Source organism: Grammomys surdaster, unplaced genomic scaffold, assembly GCF_004785775.1.
Source record: "Grammomys surdaster isolate TR1022 unplaced genomic scaffold, NIH_TR_1.0 150, whole genome shotgun sequence".
Taxonomy (NCBI): Eukaryota; Metazoa; Chordata; class Mammalia; order Rodentia; family Muridae; genus Grammomys; species Grammomys surdaster.
In genome coordinates, this window is record NW_021604608.1 from 1,547,524 (window position 1) to 1,572,071 (window position 24,548).

Below are 24,548 nucleotides of genomic sequence, written 5' to 3' on the forward strand. Positions count from 1 at the left end.
GCCATCTCTCCAGCCAGTGGATAACTAGCTTCAAAAGTTAGATTGTGTTAGCTTAAACTAGTCTATATCAGGCTAGGGAGCTGACTGTGCTGTACATTACTACAGTGTAAACCATTACAGAGAAGTTGTCTCACAGTAATCTTCCCAAGACTGTGCTCTCCTATTTGATGAGTGAAAAAACAGTTAGCAAAACAAGAAGTGAATGCCTTATGCTCTGGATACATCCACGAGAAATACATTGATGTGTTCTTTATCAACTTACATCATGGTTAGATTTGCAAAAAAGGAAAAAAAAAATGATGTCACTAAGTGTCACCACTCTAGAGGCAGTAGGACTTGGGAGAATAGAGAATGAAGCTGACTAAAGTCTCAAGCAATAGCTAGCATCTTTATTCAGAGCCTCGGACAATTTATACTGAGGGTTAAGAGGAGTCATATGACAAAGTTCTCATGAGTTCAAGCTGTACACAATCACAAGGACAAGCCATGTGTTTTCATAGAGGAATGTAAAGGATAGTTACAACAAGCAATGAGTAATCTGAAGTAAATTCACTCCTATTCACTATACTAGGGAGGAGCATGAAAATGCATTTCCAAGAAAAACTGTTTTAAACTGAGATCACAAGACTCTTGTCCTTGGAGTGTTCTCACAAACACTTAGAATTCTCCTCACAGGATTCCATCCCTGGATCATGTTCTGACAACTAAGTGATTTGTTGTTTCGGAAGAGTTGTGATTTCCATAAACAGGTTAATAGGCTGGCTTTTGGGTGCCAGAGGCAGGCTGAAGAAAGCATCCTTCTGGTCGAGCACAGTGTACGTGGTGTGCTCAGGGTGAGGAGGCTGCTCAGCAGGGTGTAAGGGTTTGGAACTTGGGGATGAATATCCTTTATCCACCTATTTACTTCCCTCAAGTCCTGTGTGGGTCAGTGGTCACAGGAATGAGGCTTTTTGACTGGAAGGAGGTGGATGTTTTGTGCTGATTGACAAGGGACCCAGATCCCAGCTTCCTAGAGCTGGCTGATATCTGGGGTTATCCCCAGTGGGCCTCTGTTGGCATTGGATATTGTCTGATGTGAACTGGGTAGCTCCAACCTATGATTGGGGCCCTCTGATGGTCTAGTCTGATTGAATTTCTCTCTGCCCAATCTTCAGGGACCTTAGTCAGGATAGTCAGGAAACTCTGGAGCAATGGACTTTGTGAGGAGGGCATTGGCTGAGGGAACAACTTGTATTCTTCTAGGGCCAGGGTCAAAACATAAATAGGGCCATTCTTATCCAGCACTTCCAATCATTCTGGGCCAAAATGGATTTGGGCTCCCATTTTGATGAGGTGATCTCTCCCTAGCACAGAGATGATCACAACAGGGTGAGTTACTTGTCCCCTCCCAAGTTCACCTTTCTTCTGGTAGTCCATTGCTAGGGCTTAGTGCCCCTTGTCCTTTGTACCCATGATTGTCTATTTGACAGTAGTCCCAGTGGTTGTTTTAAAATGGAATGTTGTGTGCCAGTGTCCACCAGAAAATCTATTGGTTTCCCCTCCAGCTTCAGGTTTACCCAGGGCGCATGGAGGAGGTTCAGCTCTGCCACCCTTAGTCACTGACTTCTGCTTATTCCAGGACTTTGGGTTTTCTGTTGGGGCATTTATTTTTCTAATGGCCCATTTCTTTGCAGTAGGTAAATTTGTCTTTCTTCAGTGTCACTTGGACTCAGGATTCCCCACCAGTTGTACCCTGCTTACCTCTTTTCTGAGTCATGTCTCTCAGTCCCCTGTTGTCCTTGTGGTCTTGGTTGGTGGCAGCTAATATTATTTTGGTCAGTCCCCCGTTTTGTCGCTCCTTGGGGTTTTTCTATTGTAGACTTTTTCTGCTATAGCTACCAGCTCTCCAAGTGGTGGAGTTTTCACTGAATTCAGGGGCTATCTGGTTAACAAAAGCCATGTTCACAGCTGATTGGTTTTTCTCTGGCTTTAGGATCAAAGTGGGTATGGGTTCTGTAGGCCTCCATGTGTCTTTTTAGAAACTTCCTAGGCTCATCCTTTCCTTGGGTAACCTGGCTTACCTTGGGTAAATCTGTCGGCCGCCTGGCAGTCTCTCAGAGGCACCCCATTAGAATCTGGTGGTGGCCCAATGTCTCTCCTTACCTCCATCAGGCTTGGAATCCAAGTCAGGTCGAATTAAGGAAACGGCTGCATCAATATCAGCCTGAACTTGGGTGGAGGGCCTGTTTGCCCAGAACCAATTTCTGAGTGGCAACCACAATTCTCTCTTTCTCTTCTGTGGTGAAGAGGATCTGCAGCAGTTACTGATGGTCATCCCAGGTGGGCTAGTGAGTCAGCCTGGCTGAGTCTAGGAGAGCTAGAAGAGCTGGTGGTCTTTCTGAAAACGGTGTGTGTGTGTGTGTGTGTGTGTGTGTGTGTGTGTGTGTGTGTGTGTTCCATCTTCCAATTATACAGGTCATTACTGACCAAAAGCAAATAGTTCATAAACTTGCATTCAAGGGAATCTGGGTGGGGGTTGGTGTCTTGGCCTGTTCCCAGAGCTTAGGCAGGGTAGCAAAAGCTAAATGCAATATCTGAACTGCTAGTTTATAGCCTCTCATGGAGTCAGCCTGACTCAGGCCAATTTACACCTAATTTACCAGTTTGGATATTGGGTTTCACTTTTGCTTTCACACATACACACACACACACACACACACACACACACACACCCCATTTAATATTTTTTTTGAGACAGGGTTTCTCTGTGTAATTGTGGCCTTTCAGTATGATGATGTATATCTATATAATCTCATCACTCAGCAGGCAGAGGCAAGACTGCTAGATTCAGCTCTGCCTGGGCTGCAGAGTGAGGCCTTATCTCAAAAAACAAAGAGAGGAGAACACAGAAGTTGGAATTTGTTGGGAAAAAAACTGATACAAGAATTTTTGTGGAAGTTTTATTTGTGATATCCCCAAGTTAGAGACAACCCAAATGTTCTGCAATGAGCAAATGGTTAAACAAATCATTATTATCATGGAATATTACTCTGCAGTGGAAAGGAACATACTACTAATATATGCAACTTAGATGAGCCTTGGGGCAAAACACACCACACACACACACACACACACTCCAATTAATCTTAAAAAGCCTTTGCTAGCTCAGTGACTGGGCACTGCTAAATCTCTCCTGCCACTCCATGCATAATCAGATAGAGTAGCCATTGGCCACTCAAAAAAACGAAAACTCACATGGCTGGTTGGTGTTATCTCCTGCAGCTACTCCTGGCTTCTTTGCCTGCTCTCCTTATTCTGCCTGTGTCCTCCTTCACAACTCTTAAGTATCCCACCCCATCCTCAGTCATTGGTCACTGGTGTCTTTATTGATGGATCAAGAACCAACTGAGGAACAGGACCTTAGCATCAGACCCAACCCCTACATCAGGAGACCAGACCTAAGTTTGTTTTTCCCAGACTCAGGCAAATCAGCTACTAGAACAACCGCAGGTGTATTTACACACATCAGCATAAGAAGGCCAAGTGGTTTTGTGAGGATGGAAATGAAAACAGCCAACAACTCTCATAGTGCAACCTGTTAGTCTAGCCAACAGTTCTGCATCTATTGAGGCTGTAGATGGCTGTAAAAATAACTTTTATTCACCTGATGAAACTGTTGTCTCAAAGGCTTACTGCCTCCATCTGCTAACTTAGGCCTAGTCCTGGAAGCTTCTAGCCTCCATACAATCTTACCTAGTATTTTTAGCCTCTGAGACTTGCTGAATAGGGGTTATTCTTTCTAGCTCTTTCTAAGTTCTGTTGGCTGGTTCAACTCAGCTGTTCTAGCTCAAACTCATCACTAGGCTGACTGACTCAGTCAGACTGCTATCTCAGCCTCTCCTGAATTGTTTTTGCTTCACCTAATACTAACTCTAACAATCTGTTCTAATCTTCTGGCTCTTCATTATCTGGCTCATTGTGTCTTCACCTGTTGTCTAGCTTGTTCTCTCTTCAACCTGTGTAAGACTCTCCTGCTAAACTGCCCTTTTACCCCTCCCTCTCCCTCTCCCCCTCCCCCTCCATCCCCTCCCCCCTTCCCCCCCCACCCACACACCTCTGCCTCTCAATTAGACATCACTTTCAAACATGGGTGCTTCCTTCTACAAACTAAGGGCAAGTCTGTATTCCGGCCAGAGAGATTAAAGGTGTGTGCTAAGGCTGAAACACACAACAAATAGAAAACAATCTCAGGGGTCACAGTGTGATCAAATATCCTGCAAAAGATGGCTGTTCTGGAAAAATTTCTACATGGTCCTTTCTCTTACAATGGTCACAACATTGTTAAGATGAAGCCAGAGTGAATGTGAACAGTTCTGATGGTATCCACCCCACATATACATAGACCTAGCACTTCCTCACCTGTGCTCAGAACATGGTTGAGACAAACTAGTTAACTGTCAGACTCAAGAAACTGCCTGTACAGCTTGCACCAGCAGCACTGCCATCTTTGTTGGTTCATCTTACATCTGCCATGGGCCCACTGCAGCCTGGCCAATCCAGTGCTGAGATGCAGCATTCCTAGCCCGGAGCTCAGCTACCCAAGCCTCTGTGCTTATTTTTTTCAATCAACAAATGTTTTTCTATATTCAGACAGAGTTCTGGATGTTGGGCATATGGATAGCTAAAATCTGACTAACCAGGCAAAGTATTTCTTTAGGGGCTTTTTTTTTTTTTTTTTTTTTTGTCTAGAAAGGTCTATTCAAATTTTCATTCCAACCGAGATCTCTAGAGAGGCACTCCTCAGTCACCCATCAAAGAGCTTTTAGTTCTCTCCCGAGCATTTTCCTCAGTACTTATCTCTACAAGTAATGCTTTATGTATTTATGGCCTTTTTCTTCCTATTTGGGGTATTTACTATCACTTCTAGATTATTAAACGGTGCCTAACTGGAAACTGGAAGGACTGTTAAGTTGAAGGGACACTAGCCCACTTGAGTATGGCTCTGGCAAGCCTTGTTCTTCTCTGCCTTGCTAAGAACCGTTAGATTATGTTCCTAAAGCTAGCCACTGAGGTGTGTTCCCTTACTTGGCCACTTCCTTTTCCTGAGGCTGACTACCAAGGTCCAGATATCAAAGTATTGAAGTCCAGCAATCAAAAGCCCCCTTTGGTTCACCAATTAACATGTTCAATTAAAATTGAACATATCATCCTAACTTGGGGTTTCCCCTTGTGGTTTTATAAAAGTTCATTTTCCTATATGCTGCATCTGTCTCCTCTCTATCTAGAGGCAGTCTTTTATCCCTCAGTGACAAATACCCCCCAACCCCCTCAATTCTTCCCTTCCCCTTCATCTATCTCCTGTCTCTTATTCCCTGCCCTGTCTGTCTAGGGCAAATAAATCTTTTGGCTGAAAACTTGGTCTTGGGGGTCCTCAGCTGCTAATTTTCCTTTCTTAAGTGTTGTTAAATTAGCCGAGCGGTAGTGGCCCACGCCTTTAATCCCAGCACTTGGGAGGCAAAGGCAGGCGGATTTCTGAGTTCGAGGCCAGCCTGGTCTACAGAGTGAGTTCCAGGACAACCAGGACTACACAAAGAAACCCGGCCTCGAAACCCCCCCCCCCAAAGAAAAGTGTTGTAAAATTAAATTTAAAGAACTATTTGGCTTCTGAATTAGTGAACAGGCAAATATTAAAGTCGCTATTAAAACCGATGCAGTTTCCCTCTAGTGTTATCATATACACTTAGAAAAGCGCCAGGGACACTGGTAGCCTTCAGGATGTCACTCTTTTTAGTCACCTCACGCCAGAAGTTAGAGGGAACTTGTGTTGTTCCAGCTATAACAAGTGACTAGATTGGCATTTGGTACATAGCAAGTCCTCAATCACCGTGGAATGAACTGATGACTCCTCATTTTACTAAGGAGGCGCAGAAAAGACTCCGCTAAGGTCTTGAGGAACAGCCCAGGTGCTTGGCGGGTGGCGGGAAGGCCCGGGCGTTCAGTCTCTGCAAGTGACTGGTTTAAACCAGTCGCAGCCTTTGGTACCGAGGTCAATAAAGAGTAAACCCAAGTGGCCTATGAACCGGAAAGACCGCACAGAAACTAGGATTCATGGGTTTCCTTTCTCTCGGCGAACGATGAACCGCCCGTCACATGACCATACCTGCCACGTGATCAGGCTGCCCGCGCCTGCGCACACAGGCCCGGTGGCATTTCCGCCCGCCATAGCAGTCATGGCGTCGTCCCTGGGAGGGATGTTTACCGGGCAGCCTCCAGGTCCTCCTCCGCCGCCGCCCGGGCTCCCAGGCCAGCCGTCCCTTCTGCAAGCAACCCCTGGAGCTCCGAGACCATCTAACAGCACTTTGGTGGACGAGTTGGAGTCATCATTCGAGGTAAGCCAAGATGTGGGCGTCTTTGTGCAGCCCTCACTCGCGTGCGGAAGGCCGCACAGGTTAACACCGTTCTCGGTCCCAGCGCCTAGTGGATGCGGGGGACCGGAGGATGGAAGTCGCCTGCTGTAGGTTGGGTACCACCCGTGGCCGGTGGTCTCGGGTCTGCCCTCGCAACCGCGACATTTCTGAAGACCGTGTCTTTAAGTCCGTTCAACTCCCATCAACCTCCGGGCGGCTTTTACCCCTGGGGTCTGGTAGAAGCTAGTCTTCCTTGGAGCGTGGTGACCTCGGCTGAGCTCCTCTGAATTTTCAGGTCACATACTGTACGATTTTCCTGTGTTTCTCCGTGTTCTGTGTAGGCCTTCCAGTGGCCTCTGGCACCTGCTTATCTGTTAGCTTTTCTATGTGGGTGCCACCCCTTGACGTCTCTGACTTTCGCTTTTTAGCCGTCTGGTAAATGCTCTTTGCTGAGATAAATTGAGTTCTTACTATAGGAGGAAACTTTGGTAGAATGTTTGGGTTCTTCTACTCTTGGAAGCAGAAACTAAGATCAGCAGTAACTTGACCAAAGTCGACCTTGGTTTATGCAAGCGAAGACTAGTATTCTGGCCTTCTACTTTCCAGGAAAAAGCTGGCCTACTCATACTTCTGAAAAGTACATTCTTTTAAAAAAGAAATTGTATTTATTTTATTTATGCATGTTACTGGCGCACTTGTGGAGGTCAAAGGGACAACCCGCAGAAGTCAGTTCGTTACATCCACCATGTGAATGCAAGGGATGGAACTCAGGTGCGGTGGCAAACACCTTTACCGATTAGCTGTCTCATCAGCCCTAAAATTCTAGTCTTTTAAAAGACCGGCATGCGTTGTTTTTACCTCCATAAGACCGACTGTCGATAAAGGTCCATGCTTTAAGTGTTTTTCAAAGGATAAGTCGGGCCAAGAGGTCACCAGGAACTAAAGTGTTGAAGTTAATTTTTGTTTGTTGGTTTTGTTGTTGTTGTTATTGTGTTATTTTTCCGAGAAAAGTTCTCTGTGTCGTGCTGGCTGTTATGGAACAAGCTGACTTTGAACACATAACTGTTTCTGCCTCCAGAGTGCTGATTTGTTTGTTGAATTGTTACAGGAGTGGGAAACCCTTGTGACTGCTCCATACCTCAGATCTGGAGCTAGCCAGGAGGATTCCTTGCTTCTGAAAGGAACTTTGCGTGTAGTCATGACTTGTGTTTGGAACCCAATTTTGGTTCTGTGTTTTTGTTTTGTTTTCCTTAAGTGTTTGCTCACTGCTGCCAGGGGTCATAGTTCCCAGCCTCTGTTCCTCTGTAAGCTGCCATCATGCTCTTTCTCCTTTCTCGTCTTTTCTGAGGGCTGCTTGTGCCCTTGTGGTGCACTCATGTGTACAGCTCAACTGGTGCCCTTTCAAAACTCCCTCTTTGGGATTTGATTATCCACATGACACTAACCATTTATTATACAGACATCTGTTATTTTTTTAAATTTTTTAAATGCCAAATGGTATTCCAAGTACTTAGAATTAATAGTGCTGAACCGCACAGGCAGAGCTATTGGTAGAAGACAAATAACAATGGCTGAAAAGAGTGAATCATAACATCAGTTACTTCTGTGACAAGCTTGCCAAGCTCCACTGTAGAGCATGAACAGGAGGTACCATTTAGAAAGAGTAGACAGGTGACATCATGACATAGTAATAATATACAATTCATGTAAGGATCAGCCAGAGTGCCGGGGCCATGATGGCGTTGAAGGGTATCCAGGTGTGGAATAAGACAGTGAGAAAGAGGCAGGTGGTGGGAATAAGACCATGTGATGAGGTGCCAGACCACCTGAGATGTGCTTTACCAGGTGTCTACACTGGCCCGATGGCCTCAGAAGAAGTTCTTTCCTGTGCATAAGTAATAGCTGGTGTGTAGATAACGTTTTTATGTTTTGCTCATGCAGGCTTGCTTTGCTTCCCTTGTGAGTCAGGATTATGTCAATGGGACTGATCAGGAAGAAATTCGAACTGGTAAGATTCCCTCTTGCACACTGTGTTCTTGTCATCAGGAAGACGTCGATTGTTGACTTTATAGCTGTGTGTTAAGCCCTGCATGTATCTTGGAACGTTTCCAGGGAATAAGATGTGTGCAAAGTTTCCATAAACTCTGGCTCTCTGTTTGGTTCACTAGCTGACATGTTTTCTGAGTCTTTATGAACCACTTAAAATGAGCTTTTCATATGGGTACTCCTGTGTAACACTAATGAACGCTGTTGTTTGGTTTTTTTTTTTTTTCCATGGAAAATGTGGCTTTTAAGCCACCAGAACACAGGCACCTCCAACACCCTTAATCTTCTCTTCAGCTCTTCTGCTGAAGAATTTGGCCTTCACAATGACAGGTTACTTAGGGAGCTTTCCCTTGCCCAGAACTTTGTAGTAGCCAGATCTCACAACTCACAACATCAATGACGGGAGCAGCTCCAGTCTTGTTTTTGGCTGCGTTGACCCGCGTCTGCTCGCTAACCAACGTCCATAATTTATCCAGGTTGACAGTTGGGCAGAAGCTCTGGTTCCTCTTCAAGTGGTAATGCCTCATACCAACTTTCCCGAAGTAACCTGGATGATATTTGTCAAAGTTGATCCTGTGGTGGTGCATGCCTCCAGCATTTCCGAGGCCTCCTGGGTGCTTGCCGATGCGGCCGTGGCCGTGGCTCACGTGGCCCCGGAGTTTCCGGGTCTTCCTCAGTCTGGATGGCATGGCGGTGGCAGAAAGGAAGGAGGGGAACGCTGTTTATTTTAAAACCCACAAATTTTGTTAAGTTTTTTTTCACCAGCTCTGACAGAAATATAAGTGTTACACATTTTTTTTTTTTTGGAGACAAGAGTTTCTCTGTGTAGACTTGGCTGTCCTGGAACTCACTCTGCAAACCAGGCTGGCCGCAAACTCACAGAGAGCTGCCTCCTGTCTCTGCCTCTAGTGTGCTGGGATTAAAGCCGTGTACCACAATCCACCCTGTTATGTATATTATTATCTCCAGTGTCTCATAACTTTTTTTATAGTGGAAATTGTCCTAATTTGCTAAGTTTGGATTGTGTTTCTTGGAAAGACTTAAGGACTTCTGTGTTGTATAAGATCTATGACCTGAAGAAATAATGAATTACCTGTTACTTCATGCTCATTTTACATGGGAACATGAAGATGATTATTGCTGTCATCCAAATTAAAATCCCAAATTATGTCTATGAGAAAATGCTGTTTTAATTTTTAGCTATACATTTTACATATTGTGTATAAGTAAACTTTTGTTGTTTTTTTTTTAAGGTGTTGATCAGTGTATCCAGAAGTTTTTAGACATTGCAAGACAGACAGAATGTTTTTTCTTACAAAAAAGGTTGCAGTTGTCTGTCCAGAAACCAGATCAAGTTATCAAAGAGGTAAGAATTTGACTTTCCCCCAACTTCTGAGGAGAACAGTTGTCATTTGGATTCTATTGTATCTTAACAAGATGTACCCTCTTCCTGTAAGTTGTAGGAGGTCTTTATAGGTCAGTGAAGTGACGAGGGTGCCAGCATTTATGACAGCCTGGACACACAGGGAGGTCATTGGAGAGGGAGCAGAGCTGCACACAGCCCTGCCCACTCATGTCACACACTGGTTTTCCTGGAAAAGCTTTCTTAAAGAACAGGCTTTGCCTCCTGAGAAAAGTCAGAAAACCATCAGTATAGATTTAAAGATAATTTGGACAGGAACTGTAACTGTGTTCCCAAATCACTTTACTCGGTTGATACCTTAGGCATAGGAAATGGCCTACTAACTTCATGGAATAAAAAACAAATATAGCCAGACATGGTGGTGCATGACTTTAATTCCAGTTCTCAGGAGGCGGAGGTGGGCAGACCTTATTTAAGTTCAAAGTCAGTCTGGTCTACATAACAAGTTCCAAGCCAGCCAGGGATATATTGTGAGATTGTGTTTCTTTAAAAAAAAAAAAAAAAAAAAAAAAGGAAGAAGGAAGGAAGGAAATTGTTGGAGTTCAGCTTCAGCAGGGTTCTGGTCTGAAGGGTGGATGTGTGGAGTTGGCCAAAATGAGTCTGGCCACCATTTGTTTCTCAGATGGCTCTAAATAGTTTGAGCCCTCTTTATTGATACAAGTTCCAGAGCAGTCGAGCATGAGCGGTTTCAAATCATTTCTCCTTAATCATTTCCAGGCATCGTTGACATTTACCCACTTTGGTTTCTTTCCTCCTCCCCACTCCCACGCTGTCATTAGTTGACTTTTAACTCATATCTAAGCATTAGTTAACTTTTACTTCATATCTGTGCTTACATTTTATATTTCAAGCCAGATGATTATATCTGTCTAGCTAGGCATCTCCTTTTAATACTGTATCTAGACTGGTTATAGACGTGCAGTTACAAAAATGATTGATCTTTAACAACATGTTGCTTTTTTATTTTTGTAATCACCAGAGAGTGTGCTACCCTGCCTAAAATATTTTTCAAGTTTAAGTCTAATTTTATGTCTTACATATCATTTCGTATGAACAGTAGATGTAGTCCTTCATACATTTTCAGAATGGTAATGATTAATACCTAAATCTTAACTGTTGGGACCAAGTTTCTATTTTTCTTGGCAGATTCTACATGTACTTTTTGCCTCCAAGGGGAATGGGAGATTTAGATTCTATGTTGATTTTTCTGGCATTGGAAGGATGTCTGACGTTTCTGCCCTTTATTCTTCCTTTATATGTTCTATAGGTTCTTAATGCCATCTTTTAAGAAACTGTCTCCTAAGTTCTTGGAATATAGTTATCTCTTTTTTAGATTAGTTAAGTAAGCAAGAACTATTAACCTTATTGAGTTCCTCCTGCTTACTGAGGATGACTGTGGAAGCAGCCAGGGACAGCCAGGAGAACTGGTTTCTGTGTTTCAAGAAAAAACTCCAGGTTCATCATAAATCTAGCTGTAATCATGACTAATAAAGTGAAAGAGAAACTAAAAATTACCATAAATGTAAACACAGCAAAAACCAAAAGTACCGTGCTTCGTAGGATTGGTGCAGGCCTTTGCAATAGTTTCCACAAGTCCTTGCCAAGTGGACTGGGATCTCCAAGGGCCTTGCCATAAGGAGCTTGTTTCAGCATGGCTTCTGCCATTTTTCTAGCCAAAGTTTCTTAAAAGTGCGATTTAAACTGGGATATTTGGAAATGAGTTGCCTTGAGAACTAGGAAGTTTCAATGTTTTTAGTGAGATAATTCCTGCCACCCCAGTATAGAACACTGAACTCCTTCCAGCTCCAAGGCCAGTTATACTTCCACTGAGAAAAGCAAAACTGAGTAATGGTTTTTGAAATAAACAGGTTTCCATGACCAACTCATCAGAAAGGGTCTTTTCATCCAGGAGACCAGCTGTTGAGAACAGTAACAGTAAGATCATAGTCTTAAAGTCTGTTACACCAAGTACTTCTTGATATGAATACACCAATAATATAGAAACGGTTAAAATTACTATTAAAATTTTTCCTTGTTTTATCTGTATAAGTGTTTTGTCCCACTGTGTTAGTATGTGTCATATGTGTACTGCCATGCAGTACACACAGATGCTAGAAAAGCACATTGGATCCTCTAGAACAGGAATTATACGTGGTTGTGAGCTGATTTGTGGGTGCTAGGAACTGAACCCAGGTCTTCTGCAAGAGCAACCAAGTGCTCTTAACCACTGGGCCATTTCTCCAGACCCAAAGTTAAATTTCAATAAAGAATTTAGCATCATTGTTCATATTAAGCTTTTGAAAAAGATGTAATTTTTTTAACACTTTATAGTCTGAAGTTGTAGAATAGTGTGGATCCTTACAGAGAGCTGTTAACACCTGTTTCATATTTTTAGTGTTTGGTATTTTTACTAGTGGTCTTTTAGATGTTCTCAGGTGATTTTTAATCTTAGACTTATATTTTTTCTTATTAAAAGAAAAACCATTAAATATTAAAGTTCTTGTGTAAGGCAGACATCTCTCATTGGAAGAGTTGCCTTTGCTACATGGTGGTGGTGGTGTCTGCTGTACACACCTTTACTCCCAGTACCTGAGAGGCAGAGGCAGGTGGATCTCTTGAGTTCCAGAACAGCTAGGGCTACACAGAGAACCCTGTCTGGAAAAACAACAAAGCATTGATTTGGCTGATTCAAATAGCAGGGCCTACAGAGTGATGAGCTTTTTTAAAGCTTTGGTGGGTTCCCTTGTTTTGGTTTTGCTTCTTAGTGTTGCTTTTTTTATGCCATTTCAGCATAACTAGGCAAACTATATCTCCTCCCCTTTTTTCTTCTTCCTCCTCCTCCTGTTTGTTTTTTGAGACAAGGTCTCACTGCATTACCCAAGCTATTATGGAACTCACTCTGGCCTGAAAATTCATGATTCTGCCCGAGCCTCCAAAGTAGCTGGGATTACAGGGCTGTTCCACCAGGGTCATCCTAATGCTCCTTACTAAGGAAGAACTTTATTCATTTGCTCTTGTTTGAGATGGCTGACCTCATCACTTTATTTCTCCCCCCACCACTTTGGTCTGTAGGATGTCTCAGAACTAAGGAGTGAATTGCAGCGGAAAGATGCGCTGGTCCAGAAGCACTTGACAAAGCTGAGGCATTGGCAGCAGGTACTGGATGATATCAATGTGCAGCACAAGAAGCCAGCTGACATGCCTCAGGGCTCCTTGGCCTACCTCGAGCAGGCATCTGCCAACATTCCTGCACCTCTGAAGCAGACCTAAGCACTCCTGCCTGTGGTGGAGCCCTGCAGTCTGCTAGACCTTTCCTAACAGACCTGGCATATTGGAAGGACAATTTTGGATAATGAGTTGGTATTTGTTTATGTCCCTATTTATAAGGTAGGGTTTCAGTATGAAGCCCGGCTCGGCCTTGAACCTGTTATCCCCTGCCTCAGCTCCTCAGTACTCTAAATTCTTGAATACTTTATAAAATACCTGTATCTTTGATAAAGTAAAGTTCGGTTTTGTTTTTTTGTTTTTTTGTTTTTTGTTTTTTTTTTAAATCTTTAGCACTGTTAAATTTTTACAAAAATTCTTACTTGGCCTTTACCATTTGTTTTGACAACATTTTGTGGCTTCATCTTCCTTTTTTTTTTTTTCTTAAGCTATGAATTTGGTGGAAAATCTGAAGGAAAAAATGTTTAATGGTTTGAGAAACCAGGGATACAGAGTTTGGTTGTCAGCCTTAGTAATGACCCATGTAGTGTAGACAAATATGTAAATGTGCTGTTCCAAAACTGAGCTCCCTCGTGAGGACTCTGGCATGGCAGTGTGATGCTTCCAGGGTGGCACAAGGCGAGCGTATTTTACAGGTGACTCAGAAGGGGTTAAAATATGCTGTTCATGTAGATTACAGCAGGATACTTACCTTAATGCTGGATTTTTATCTGGGCTAAGTTACATTTTCTGAGTCCTTATTCACTCTGTCTTGAAGGCACACATATTAGGAGTATGGCATGCTGAGAGCTCTCAGGCTGTGATGGTCAGCATAAGGATGGAGTCCCAGGGAAGGCTCCCGTGAGGAATAAGGCCAAAGACCTGCTTGGATTGTCTCTGTCTCTGCGTTTTATTTGCTTGTTTGTTTGTTTTGTCCTCCCACCCCCCAAAGCCAATCACTTCTCTTTACCTAAAACAAACACTCCACACCTCTTGAACAGTCAGTGCATCTCCAGCTTGGTTTTGTCCAACTTGGTTTCTGGATAGTTGAAGCCCAGGTTACAAGTGTTAACATCCACTATCCATCTGGTCTCCGAAGCTTCAGAATGCCTCTTCACTGCATCCCAGGGCACAGTGTTTTGTTTTGTTTTTAATTTTGTCGACGTTCTTAAATTCTACATATGCTTTATGAATTGTGACTATGTTAGTTGCTCTATTGTATGCCTGTTAGAATTAGGAATTTCTTGATTATGCAAGATCGTACTATTTTCATGTGTATGCTTGATTGTATGATATTTAGTGCCTGGACCAATTAGAATCAGTCTGAGGCCATCAAATCCCTTTAATTAGAATATATAAATTAAACAAAGTATTGAAAAATTTAGGCTGGCATGGTGGCATGCGTATAATCCAGCATTTGGGAGGTAGAGGAAGAAGGCTGGAAGTTTAATCTCCTCTTCAGCTACATAGCAAGTTGGAAGCTGTTGTAGGCTACATGAGATCTGCCTCCCTCCCCTCAACCTCTGGCAAGACAACAAACAAACAAACAAACACCCTAAAACCCTTGAATGACAGCTTGGCAGTTGTTGGATTTTTTGGCTAAAACCTAAATAAACTGGTTACATTTTGGCCATTTTTTTTTTTTTTTAATAATAAAGAAGATGGCAAAAATACCAAAATCATTCTTGGTGCTTAGTGAAAATATTTTTAAGTTAGTATATATACAAGTTACTGTTTTTTAAAATCGAGTACAACAGGTTAAAATAATTTTCCCATTTTGTCAGTTTGTGTGTGTGTATCTGTGAACATGTTTGGGGAAGGATTACATGTATGATGTTAGAGATCCAGGTGGTAGCTCTTTTCATGTTACCTTTTGAGAGACAGTTTCTCACTGAATTTGGCCTTGTTTACTGGCCAAGACTAGCTGGCTGGCAAACCGCAGTGATCGTCCTGCCTCTCTTAGTTCCAAGCCCTAGGAGTAAGCTACTCTGCTCGGCTTTTATCCTGGTACAACCACATGAGCTCAGGTCTTCAATTACATACACGTGCTTTACTTACAGAACTATCTCCCAACTCCATCTCTTTCCTCCTAAGTAACACTTTGCTAGCTGTTGAACACAGAAATTCCAAGCTGCATGTCTTTGAGGGGGTTTCCATTGGCTTGCTGCTCCTATATGTAACCTAACAGATTCAAGAAAGTTTCTTGCTTGTTTCAGTTGCCTACCTGGGTAAGACCAGCCTGTCCACTTATATGGATTCTAGACCAGTCCTTTCTCTAGGATTACACACTATGGTGATTTCTGCCACTTGCAACTGTCTGTCCTTTGCTCCTTCCCTGCACTCACCCAAATTCTATCATAATCTATCAAATTCTATCCTATATCTCCTTTGATCTTTTCCAGCTCCATATTCCTTCTGAGTTCCTTCCTCTCCAACTGTTTTTGTCTATCCTACAATTGTGCTTGTGATCATCTTTGGCAACAGAGCCGATGTACTCACTTCCTTGTCTTCTATACAGGAACTTTAGCTTCTTTAACTTTTTTTGGGGGGGGGCAGTTCAAGACAGGGTTTCTCTGTGTAGCCCTGGCTGACCTGGAACTCACTCTGTAGACCAGGCTGGCCTCCAACTCAGAAATCTACCTGCCTCTGCCTCCCAAGTGCTGGGACTAAAGGTGTGCGCCACCACTGCTCGGCTAGCTTCTTTAACTATCGACATCCCTGACTGTTGGTTTTCTAGCTGAAGACGACTACTCAGTTTTGCTTTCTAAAGTGCTGTTGTAGGAAATACAGTTACAGAAACTAACATTGGTTGTGCCAGTCCTGGGTATTGGTTTGCCCAGCATGGGTGCTACAGTCAGGTCTGTTTCTGGACTCCTCTAGTGGACAGTCTGTTATTCTAGTCCAGAAGCTGACCTGGCAGTGCTACCTAGTTACTCTGCTGAGGTAAACAAGCTCAGAACACCCAATCTCAGAGTCACCTGACTGAAAGGATAGGGTGAGACAAATCACTTTACAGTCTTATTGGGGCACATACACACCCAAAACAAAGTCACCATGTCATTCAAACCACCAGACATCCCGCTGGATGAAGTGAGTCACTGTGACCTTTATTCTTTCATAGATTATATTATTAACAGGATCTAGTCTCACCTAGGAGACAGACCTCTCAGCATGTCTTCGAAGAAGTTTCTTATGTTGGTTGAGGTGAGTCAGCGCACCATACACATGGGCAGCATCATTCTAAGGGCTGGGCTCCAGTACTGAATAGAAAGTGTGCTAGGCACCAGTATTCTTTCCTCTCTGCTGCCCATCTGGACACTGACAACTGCTTCAGCTCAGCCCTTCCCAGCTGTGGTGGACTGAATCACCAAAACCTTGACCATGATAAACTTCTTTTGAGTTCTTTTTGGCAAGTATTTGGTCTCAGCAGCAAGAAAATGCAGAAGGCAGCAGAAAGCAGTCTTGTGTTGTTCCTTACCAAGAATTACAGTGCTGAGAAGTGACCAGAGCAAAAAAAAAAACATACCCACCTGTAACACCCCCAATAAAATACAGTGCTCACTGCTTATTGGCAAATATTGGAACTTGACACTTATGGGAAACAGACTGCACATTTCCTAATTTCAAAAATCCAAATCCGCTGGGCGGTGGTGGCGCATGCCTTTAGTCCCAGCCCTTGGAAGGCAGAGGCAGGTGGATTTCTGAGTTTGAGGCCAGCCTGGTCTACACAGAGAAATCCTGTCTCAAAACAAAACAAAACAAATCCAAATGATCCCAGATTTAAACTTTTCCTGACACTGTAAATGGAAACTTTTATACTTGATGCATTGAGTAAAAATGTAGGTGTACCAAGAAAAAAAAATAAGGTGGATATAGAAATATAAGGGATATGTTTAGACTTTGGTCCCATGCTTAAGATATATATTCATATATTCATGAATCTGAAAATATGCAAACTTATTTTTTTTTTTAATCTTACTGGGGATTGAACTGAGGGCCTTGCACATGCTAACCATGTGCTGTATCACTGCTGTGTACTCTAAGCACTCATGGTCCCAGTGCTGGGAGATGGGATGCTTAACCTGTGGCAAAAGGGTGAGCAGTAGGAGGTGGTAAAGCAATGAAAGCTGCGTGCTCGTGAGTGGGATTAGGACCCGGGTTTAAGTAGGCTTAAACCAGCTCTGTTGCACATGAGGCCCCATAACAGAGACTTAGGAAGAATGCTTCCCTACTTTGCTAAGCACCTTCATCTAGATCTCTTACCTGCATGTAATGCGTTTCTGTTGTCTGTATTAACCCATCATGAAAGTCTGAGTGTAACAGCCCAACACACTTCAGGGTCTTCGGCTTATAGCAGGCTCATCTTGAGCAGGAAAGACAAAAAGTTAGCACTGAAAAATCATATGCCATTCCAAATATGGTGACAAATGGTTGCATTCAAAATGGAAAAAGTCTCTGGCAATAAGTCACCAATCTTTAGTGTGTGCGTCCTAGCTGGGTATGGTGGTACACTGGGGTCGGGGGCAGAGATGGGAAAGAGTTTGAGGCCATCTTGTCTATATTATATAGTGAGTTCTGGGCACAATGTGATCCTGTCTCCAAACAAGCACCAACAAAAAGGTGGATTTTTATAGGCAAGGCAGCTTAGTAGTAGAGCACTGGCCTAGCATGCTCAAGGTTCTGAGTTCTAGATCTAGGACTACCAAAAACTTTTTTTTAAATTTGAAAGTGGTTAATATGCCAGGTCGTGGTAGTGCGGAGGCAGAAGCAGACATTTTTATTTTTATTGTCCAGTTCAGAGTTTTATTATTCAAAGAGCAAAAATTTGACAATGCATAGAATTGACATCTGTTGATAAGCCACTTGCTGGGCCAGCACCAAAGAGAAAAGTCTACCCACTAAAAGTTGTCAGAGGGTAAGACAGAGTGCAGCTTCAGCACCATGGGCAGTTCCCTGCTCTCCTGGGAGTCCATGCAGTAGGGAAGCCATACTTCTGAGGCTGGTGACACAGATATAAAGAACGGGCCCAGCAGTCGTTGACATCAAAGAACAGACAGTTTAGAAACCTTCGCAGAGACTTAACACAGTGGTCATTGAAGCTGAGATGTATAACGGGAGGCACGGTTGTTCACCGAGCATTCCAGTGCAGGCTTGATAGTGTGCTGCATACTCTTGTGAAGTCCTGTTTGAGGTAGATGGTGTCCCTCTGTTGTCTGTGGCCTGTGCCAGACCTTGGAAGTCAAAACATGCAATCCAAGCATGCTGCACTCTATTCTTGGTAGGTTTGGTGTTTTGTCCTCATTGCTTTTCCTTTTTATATTGAACTTTTATTTTATTCCTCTTCGTATTGAGGTTAGATGTGCATTTGGAATATATATATATATGATATGTTAATATATACATATATGACATATATATGTATATATACATATGCATATATATAATCAAAACTTTGGAGATGACCAAGAAAAAAATAAAAATACTTTTATAGTAGACCATGGCAGTCACAAGTCTGATATCTCACCAAGTGGAGTATGACATTACAGGCACTAGGAATACAATGGGTAATTTGGTCATCAGAGATTAATATTTTCCTAGGGGTGCTTTCTAATAACTGGCACTTGTTTAATATTTAACTATAAGCATTCTTATATAAGCAGGTGTCACAATGAAGCTGAAATGTTAGTGCCACACTTTGTTTTAGCTATCCATCACATATAAGTCATTCCGAGCTAGTTATTTGGTTGGGTGGTTTTAATTTATTCCTTCAAATGGTTGAAATGATTTTCTAATAATGTCCTCCTTTGAACAGATCCCAAAGATCAGTTTAGAATGAAAAGTACTTAGTAAACCATTCCTGATGTGGAGAGCCTTGCTTCTGTGGGGCTTCTTTGGGTTGGACTGGTTCTCCATCTTGGGCCCTTAAAAAAAGGAAATTTTTACATGGCTATGAAACTTATTCAGTAAAAAACAATACTGTAACATCTTTCCCGGAGAAGCTAAGTGGTATCAAAAGATACCAGATTGTGACCAGCTCTCTTGGCAGCTAGAAACCACTTGTGAAGGATGAGTAGGAGGAGTATCTAGTTCTTGTTTTAAACACCAAGGGCTCTTCTTTTACTGATCACTTATGGTTATGATACTGATGAGATGCATCTTGTAGCATTTGTTATCCATTTTAGGCACAAATCAGCTAAGTTAAAATAACACGATTTTCCAATGCAAGTCTTCTCTAGAATATTACTTGAGCATTTTAATGAGGCTATGAGATTTGCCTAATAGATCAAAAGAAAGGCAATGAAACTGTCACCAATTCACTCTGCATTTGTGAAGCTTCATATTAAATAACAGCCTGCCAAGCCTGAGGACCTGAGTTCAGTCCATGATCCACATGATAAAAGAAAGTTGTCCTCTGATCTTAACATATATTCAGTGACAGATGCTATGCCCCTAATAAGTAATGTAATTTTTTTTTTTGAGACAGGGTCTCACTTTGCTGCTCTTGACTGTTCTAGAATGTACTATGTAGACTGCTGGCCTAGAAATCTGCTGGGAGTAAAGGCGTGCACCACTGCATCTGACTCATAGATACTGAAACAAAATGAGCAACAACAAATGAATAGCTTGAAGCAGAGGTGCCTATCAGTGAGTCAGGAGCTGCTGAACCAGTGTGCTTTGCTCACTGGCAGGACTCAAAGGGGCTACATTTATTCAGGGGTGGCAAGTGATTTCTTCTTGCTCAACAGTTGAGATCTCTACCTCCCCTCCAGTTTAAACAGCCATGGGCAGGTTGGTATACAGAGAGCTTCTGGAATAAGGACATTTTGAGGAGACCCTTTCTAAATGCAAACTTCAGACTCAGAATTTAAAGCATGCCCTTTGAATGAAGGGCTTGATAAGAAGGACAATGAGTAAAACAAAGGCGAACCCACACATGCCTCTGGGGAGAAGCACATCACAAGGGAAAATGAGAGGCGCATCAGACAGCATCACCGACACTCAGCTTGACTCACTGAGAGGCTCTGACTACTTCAGTAATGCCAAGTCACACTGAAAAGTAGCCTTAGCTACTTTTGTGTCAGGTCCGAAGGTAGGAATATCTTCTATAACATTCCTTTAGTCATACCAATCTGATCAGGTAGCTACTGTAATCATTTTTAAGACAGTAAAACGGGGAACTGTAGAGGTTACCTGCCCAAGACCACACAACCAAGAAAAGTGGATCTTAAATACAGATCTTAAGTGATGCCATAAAAATTAGTCCTTCTAAAGTGTAGCACCAAAATTCTCAAGAACTACACAGTTTCTATCATCAGTGGTCCCATTTGTCTAGGCTGTTACTGGTACCAAGACTGGACTCCTACTCTTCAGATCAGATGCCTTAGCAGGTGCTTAAAGAAACCCCAGTTTCTTTCCTGTCCTTGGAGAAATAGAGAAGTACCCTCACCTGTCCGACACGCACCTTGAGGCAGTTTTCCCATCTAGTAACTGGGTGGGTTTGTAAGGCTGGCCACAGCTGGGGCTTGGGTCCAGGCTGGGTGACTTAGTGATGGGAGGGGCATTGATCCTGGAGCTCAGGTCTCCGCTCAGAAAGTTCTTTGCATAGGAGGCAAGGTTTGGCACACTGACCACTCGGCTGGGCACTTCCTCCATCTTCTTTTTCTGTTTGTGATAGAGGAAGGGAGTTAGTGCTTACCCAGGAACAGCATGATTATAAATGCAGACAGGCTGGTCCAACCCAGATAACAAGGAAAAGCGGTAACCATCCTACTCACATACTCAAATGTTGTTTCCATTCTATTGGGGGCTAGAGACAGGCATATTATCACATGCCTTTAATATCAACACTCGGGAAGCAGAGGCAAGCAGATCTCTGTGAGTTCAGGCCTAGCCTGGTTTACACAGTGAGTTCTAGACCAGCCAGGGTTACATAGTGAAACCATGCCTTAATTGCTGTAATTTTTTAATTGATAATTTTATTGCAGTGCTGGGAATGGGATCCAGGGCATCAAGTATGCAGTCAGTTATTCTTCCACTGAGCTGTGTTCCCTGCCCTTCAAACCAGTTTTTTCCTTCCATCTTTATTTTGCAACCTAAAACAAAACATGTATGATCTCTACACAATAATTGGGGAAAATGTTTTATAACTTTAATATTTTGGAGGCCATATAATAGCAGGGACTGGCCATGCCTCATCGACAGCCTCTAGAGTGCATGTTACATTGTTACAATAGAGGGATAAATTAAAAACCATGAAAGAGATCTTGACATGTTCATTCAGTCTAGGTATGTTACTTTGTGAGCTTTGAAAAGCTGATGCTTTTCAACATTAGGGATCTGGTGATAGGAGATGAGAGGGTTGTTATGAATATGCTTGTCATTATGAAGTCCACAAGTATGGAGAAATAAGGAGAAGGAGTGGTATATTCTCTCCTGTCTAGATGGAGGGAATATTAATAGCGATATATATTTACTTTAGAAAATACAAAGGTCCGTAGGCAAGTCCTACTGTTTGCTGGCACTGTAGACTACGTCACATGGGTTTTCTCCAGCGACTGTTGGTCTGAGTGTCCACCAGCCCATCAATGTGCTGCAGCTAATTTTAGGAGAACAGAAACGTGCAGATTGTATGATGTGCTAAAGTTGATTTACCTTCATGGAAGGGGTCAAGTATCCCGGGTGAGGATTGAAAGAGAAGGACCGATTCCGATGGGACACTGCACTGGGGAAGGCTGCGCAGTGAAATCTTCTCTCTTCCTGGAAAACCAAGGCAACCGGGTCTCGGTCGGTCGGGGTCTCTCTCTCTCTCTCTCTCTCTCTCTCTCTCTCTCTCTCTCATCATTTATTTTAGTATATGAGTTGAGTAATTATTTTTTTAGTATTTTTTATTGGATATATTATTTATTTACAAGATAGATGTCATCTTGTTTCTCCATTTCTCCTCCCTAGAACCCCCATCCCATCCCCCCTCCTCCTTTATGCTTTTATACCATTTTGATCTTAAAGAGCTTAGGTGTGGCCACTGGCTTTGCCCAGATGGTGGGAGGACAGAAGATAGAAGGAAAGCCCTGGAGGAGGAGGGTAGATGAGTGGCAGCCAGGCAGCCAGTCACTGGAAGTACCTTCACCCCTGGGGCTTCTTATTACAGGGGAAGGAAAAGGCATGGTGCCTTAGCAAGTAAAAACATCTAACTATTCTGAGCACCTAAAAGGAAAATCTAGTACAAAAGTTAAAATAATTAAACTCCTCCCATATTCAAAACATTTCTGTCTGTTGCCTTTGAAACAGGGTCTCATGTATTCCAAGCTGGCCTCAAACACACTATTTAGCCAAGGATGAGCATGGCCTTGAACTTCTGATCTGTTTCTGACTCCTAAGTACTGGGATTTCAAGCACGTGCCACCACATTTTATTTGTGTGGTGCTAAGAATAGAACCACCATGTGAGTGCCAGGAACTGAACCTGGACCCTCTGCAAAACCAGCAGGTATTCTTAACCTGAGCAATTCTTTCTTTAAGATAATCGTAACTGGGGCTGGAGATAGCACAGTTAAGAACACTTATGCTCTTCCAGAAGACCCAAGTTGAATTCCTAGTGCAGTTCATAAATGCCTATAACTCTCCTGCTCCAGGGGATCTGACAACATATTCGGACCTCCAAAGGCACCTGTATACATGTGGTACACACACACACACACAAATATAACTTTTTAAAAAGATAATTATAACTATAATCTCTTCCTATACTTACCAAGGGAGCAGTTATTCTTTATTACAATAATTCTATGGGTCAAAGACAGACCAAGGAGAGAGATATCCTTAAGGAAGGGCATTGAGTCTTGATGATTTGGGGGTACAGAATTAAAGAAGTTGGAAATAATTCTCCAAGGGCTCTAGGGAATGGCTTTGCTAACCAGAAAATGGATGGCTGATCTTACAAAAGGAAGATCCAACAATGGTGAAGTTGAATAATTCTATTAAAAGTCCAAGGTAAGTAAACAGATTTTTATCAAACTGTGTAGGTTGAAGAATAGAATCAGCATCAAACAAGTGCGGTTAAACTTGGGAATAGGATGGCTTTTTTCTTTTGTATCCAAGAAAAATTTTTTTTTGGTTTGAGTGCTTCTTAGTAATATGGGGAAATAATGACAGATTGACAGGCAACATTTTAGGTAGCTACAGAAATACCAGGCTCAAAGCCAGCACCTTTACTGTGAGTGCTGGGCAGTAGCTCCCTAGGCCTCACCGTGAGCTGCCTGATGATGTCCTCTCTCTCCTTCAGGAGTGTCTGCAGGCGGCCAATGAGCTGCAGATCCTCGGGTCGTGAAGTTCCTTTTCCTGCCTTCTCTCCGGACTCTTTTAGCCTGTTTAAAGTATGCAATCAGTCCTACAGAGGTTTCTCAATAGGCAGGTGGGAGACTGTGTGCTTAGGATGGCTACCCAAGCCCCTACTCCTGGTCTGGCTCCTGTCAGTTCTCTCATTCCTTCAAAACTAAGGTGTGTGCGCACATAGATTCTGCACACAGCCTGGTTTCTGGGGCAAGGCATGGTTCTGTAACAAGAGCCCTACCCAACCCTAAGCCTTCAGGATCCCCTGATGCCCATGAAGTTCTTGCACCATCTGGTGGGATCACAGAGTACAGCATGAGTTTGTCTTTCAGGGGCAGCCATGAAACACTAAGGCAGGATGGTGATGGTGGGAGGGGCTGTGGCTATTGATTGATGACAAGTGAGGACTTTGAAATGAGAAAACTTCACCCCTCTTCTAATCCTGGCTCTGCTGCTCTTACTGATTACACCACTTCTCCTGGAGCCAGAGTTCATTATTGGGGGGAGGGGGGGGGGGGGGGGGGGGGACGAGAGGAGAGTGGTGGTGCAGGTGAGACAGTGCCTCACTATGTAGCTCAGGCTACTCTTGTCATATAGACCAGCCTAACCTGGAAATCACAGAAATCGACCTGTATGCTACACTACTCCTAGCAGTTCCTTCCTTTATAAAGTGAGCACAAAACTGTGGTTTGGTTGTGAAGTCAATGAGGTAAGAGTTGACTCAGCTATTAAAAACAACGACTTAATGAAATTCTTAGACAAATGGATGGAACTAGAAAATATCCTGAGTGAAGTAACACAGTCACAAAAGAACACACATGGTATGCACTCACTGATAAGTGGATATTAGCCCAAAAGCCCACAATACCCAAGATTCAACTCACAGACCACATGAAGCTCATGAAGAAGGAAGACCAAAGTGTGGGTGCTTTGGTCCTTCTTAGAAGGAGTAACAAAATACTCAGGGGAACAAAACAGACAGTGTGGGACAGAAACTGAGGGAGGGGCCATCCAGAGATGGTCCCACCTGGGTATCCATCCCATGTGCAGTCACCAAAGGCAGACACTGTTGTGGATGCCAGGAAGTGCATGCTGACAGGAGCCTGATACAGCTGTCTCCTTAGAGATCTGCAAGAACCTGACATATACAGAGGCAGATGC

At 43.0% G+C, this 24,548-nt stretch overlaps 2 protein-coding genes and 1 pseudogene across 2 annotated transcripts in view; 1 reads left to right on the forward strand and 2 right to left on the reverse strand.

Moving 5' to 3' along the window:
• The first annotated feature begins 6,193 nt into the window (after positions 1–6,193).
• On the forward strand, positions 6,194–14,688 carry Med28 (mediator complex subunit 28). Its single transcript, XM_028765271.1, has 4 exons — positions 6,194–6,368; positions 8,328–8,394; positions 9,686–9,798; positions 12,928–14,688. Exons 1-4 carry the CDS (start codon positions 6,210–6,212, stop codon positions 13,123–13,125), a joined length of 537 nt encoding a protein of 178 aa, XP_028621104.1. The 5' UTR covers positions 6,194–6,209; the 3' UTR covers positions 13,126–14,688.
• Positions 8,677–9,121, reverse strand: LOC114619443 (annotated as a pseudogene).
• Positions 14,689–17,839: 3,151 nt separating the features above from the next.
• Fam184b (family with sequence similarity 184 member B) overlaps positions 17,840–24,548 on the reverse strand; it is a 109,686-nt gene continuing 102,977 nt past the window's right edge. Inside the window, exons 13-16 of the mRNA XM_028765349.1 lie at positions 23,305–23,422; positions 21,712–21,816; positions 20,522–20,721; positions 17,840–18,980 (exon numbers count right to left, since the gene is read on the reverse strand). Of these exons, the coding sequence (XP_028621182.1) occupies positions 18,887–18,980; positions 20,522–20,721; positions 21,712–21,816; positions 23,305–23,422 (517 nt within the window). The 3' untranslated portion in view covers positions 17,840–18,886. The remainder of the gene's footprint in view (positions 18,981–20,521; positions 20,722–21,711; positions 21,817–23,304; positions 23,423–24,548) is intronic.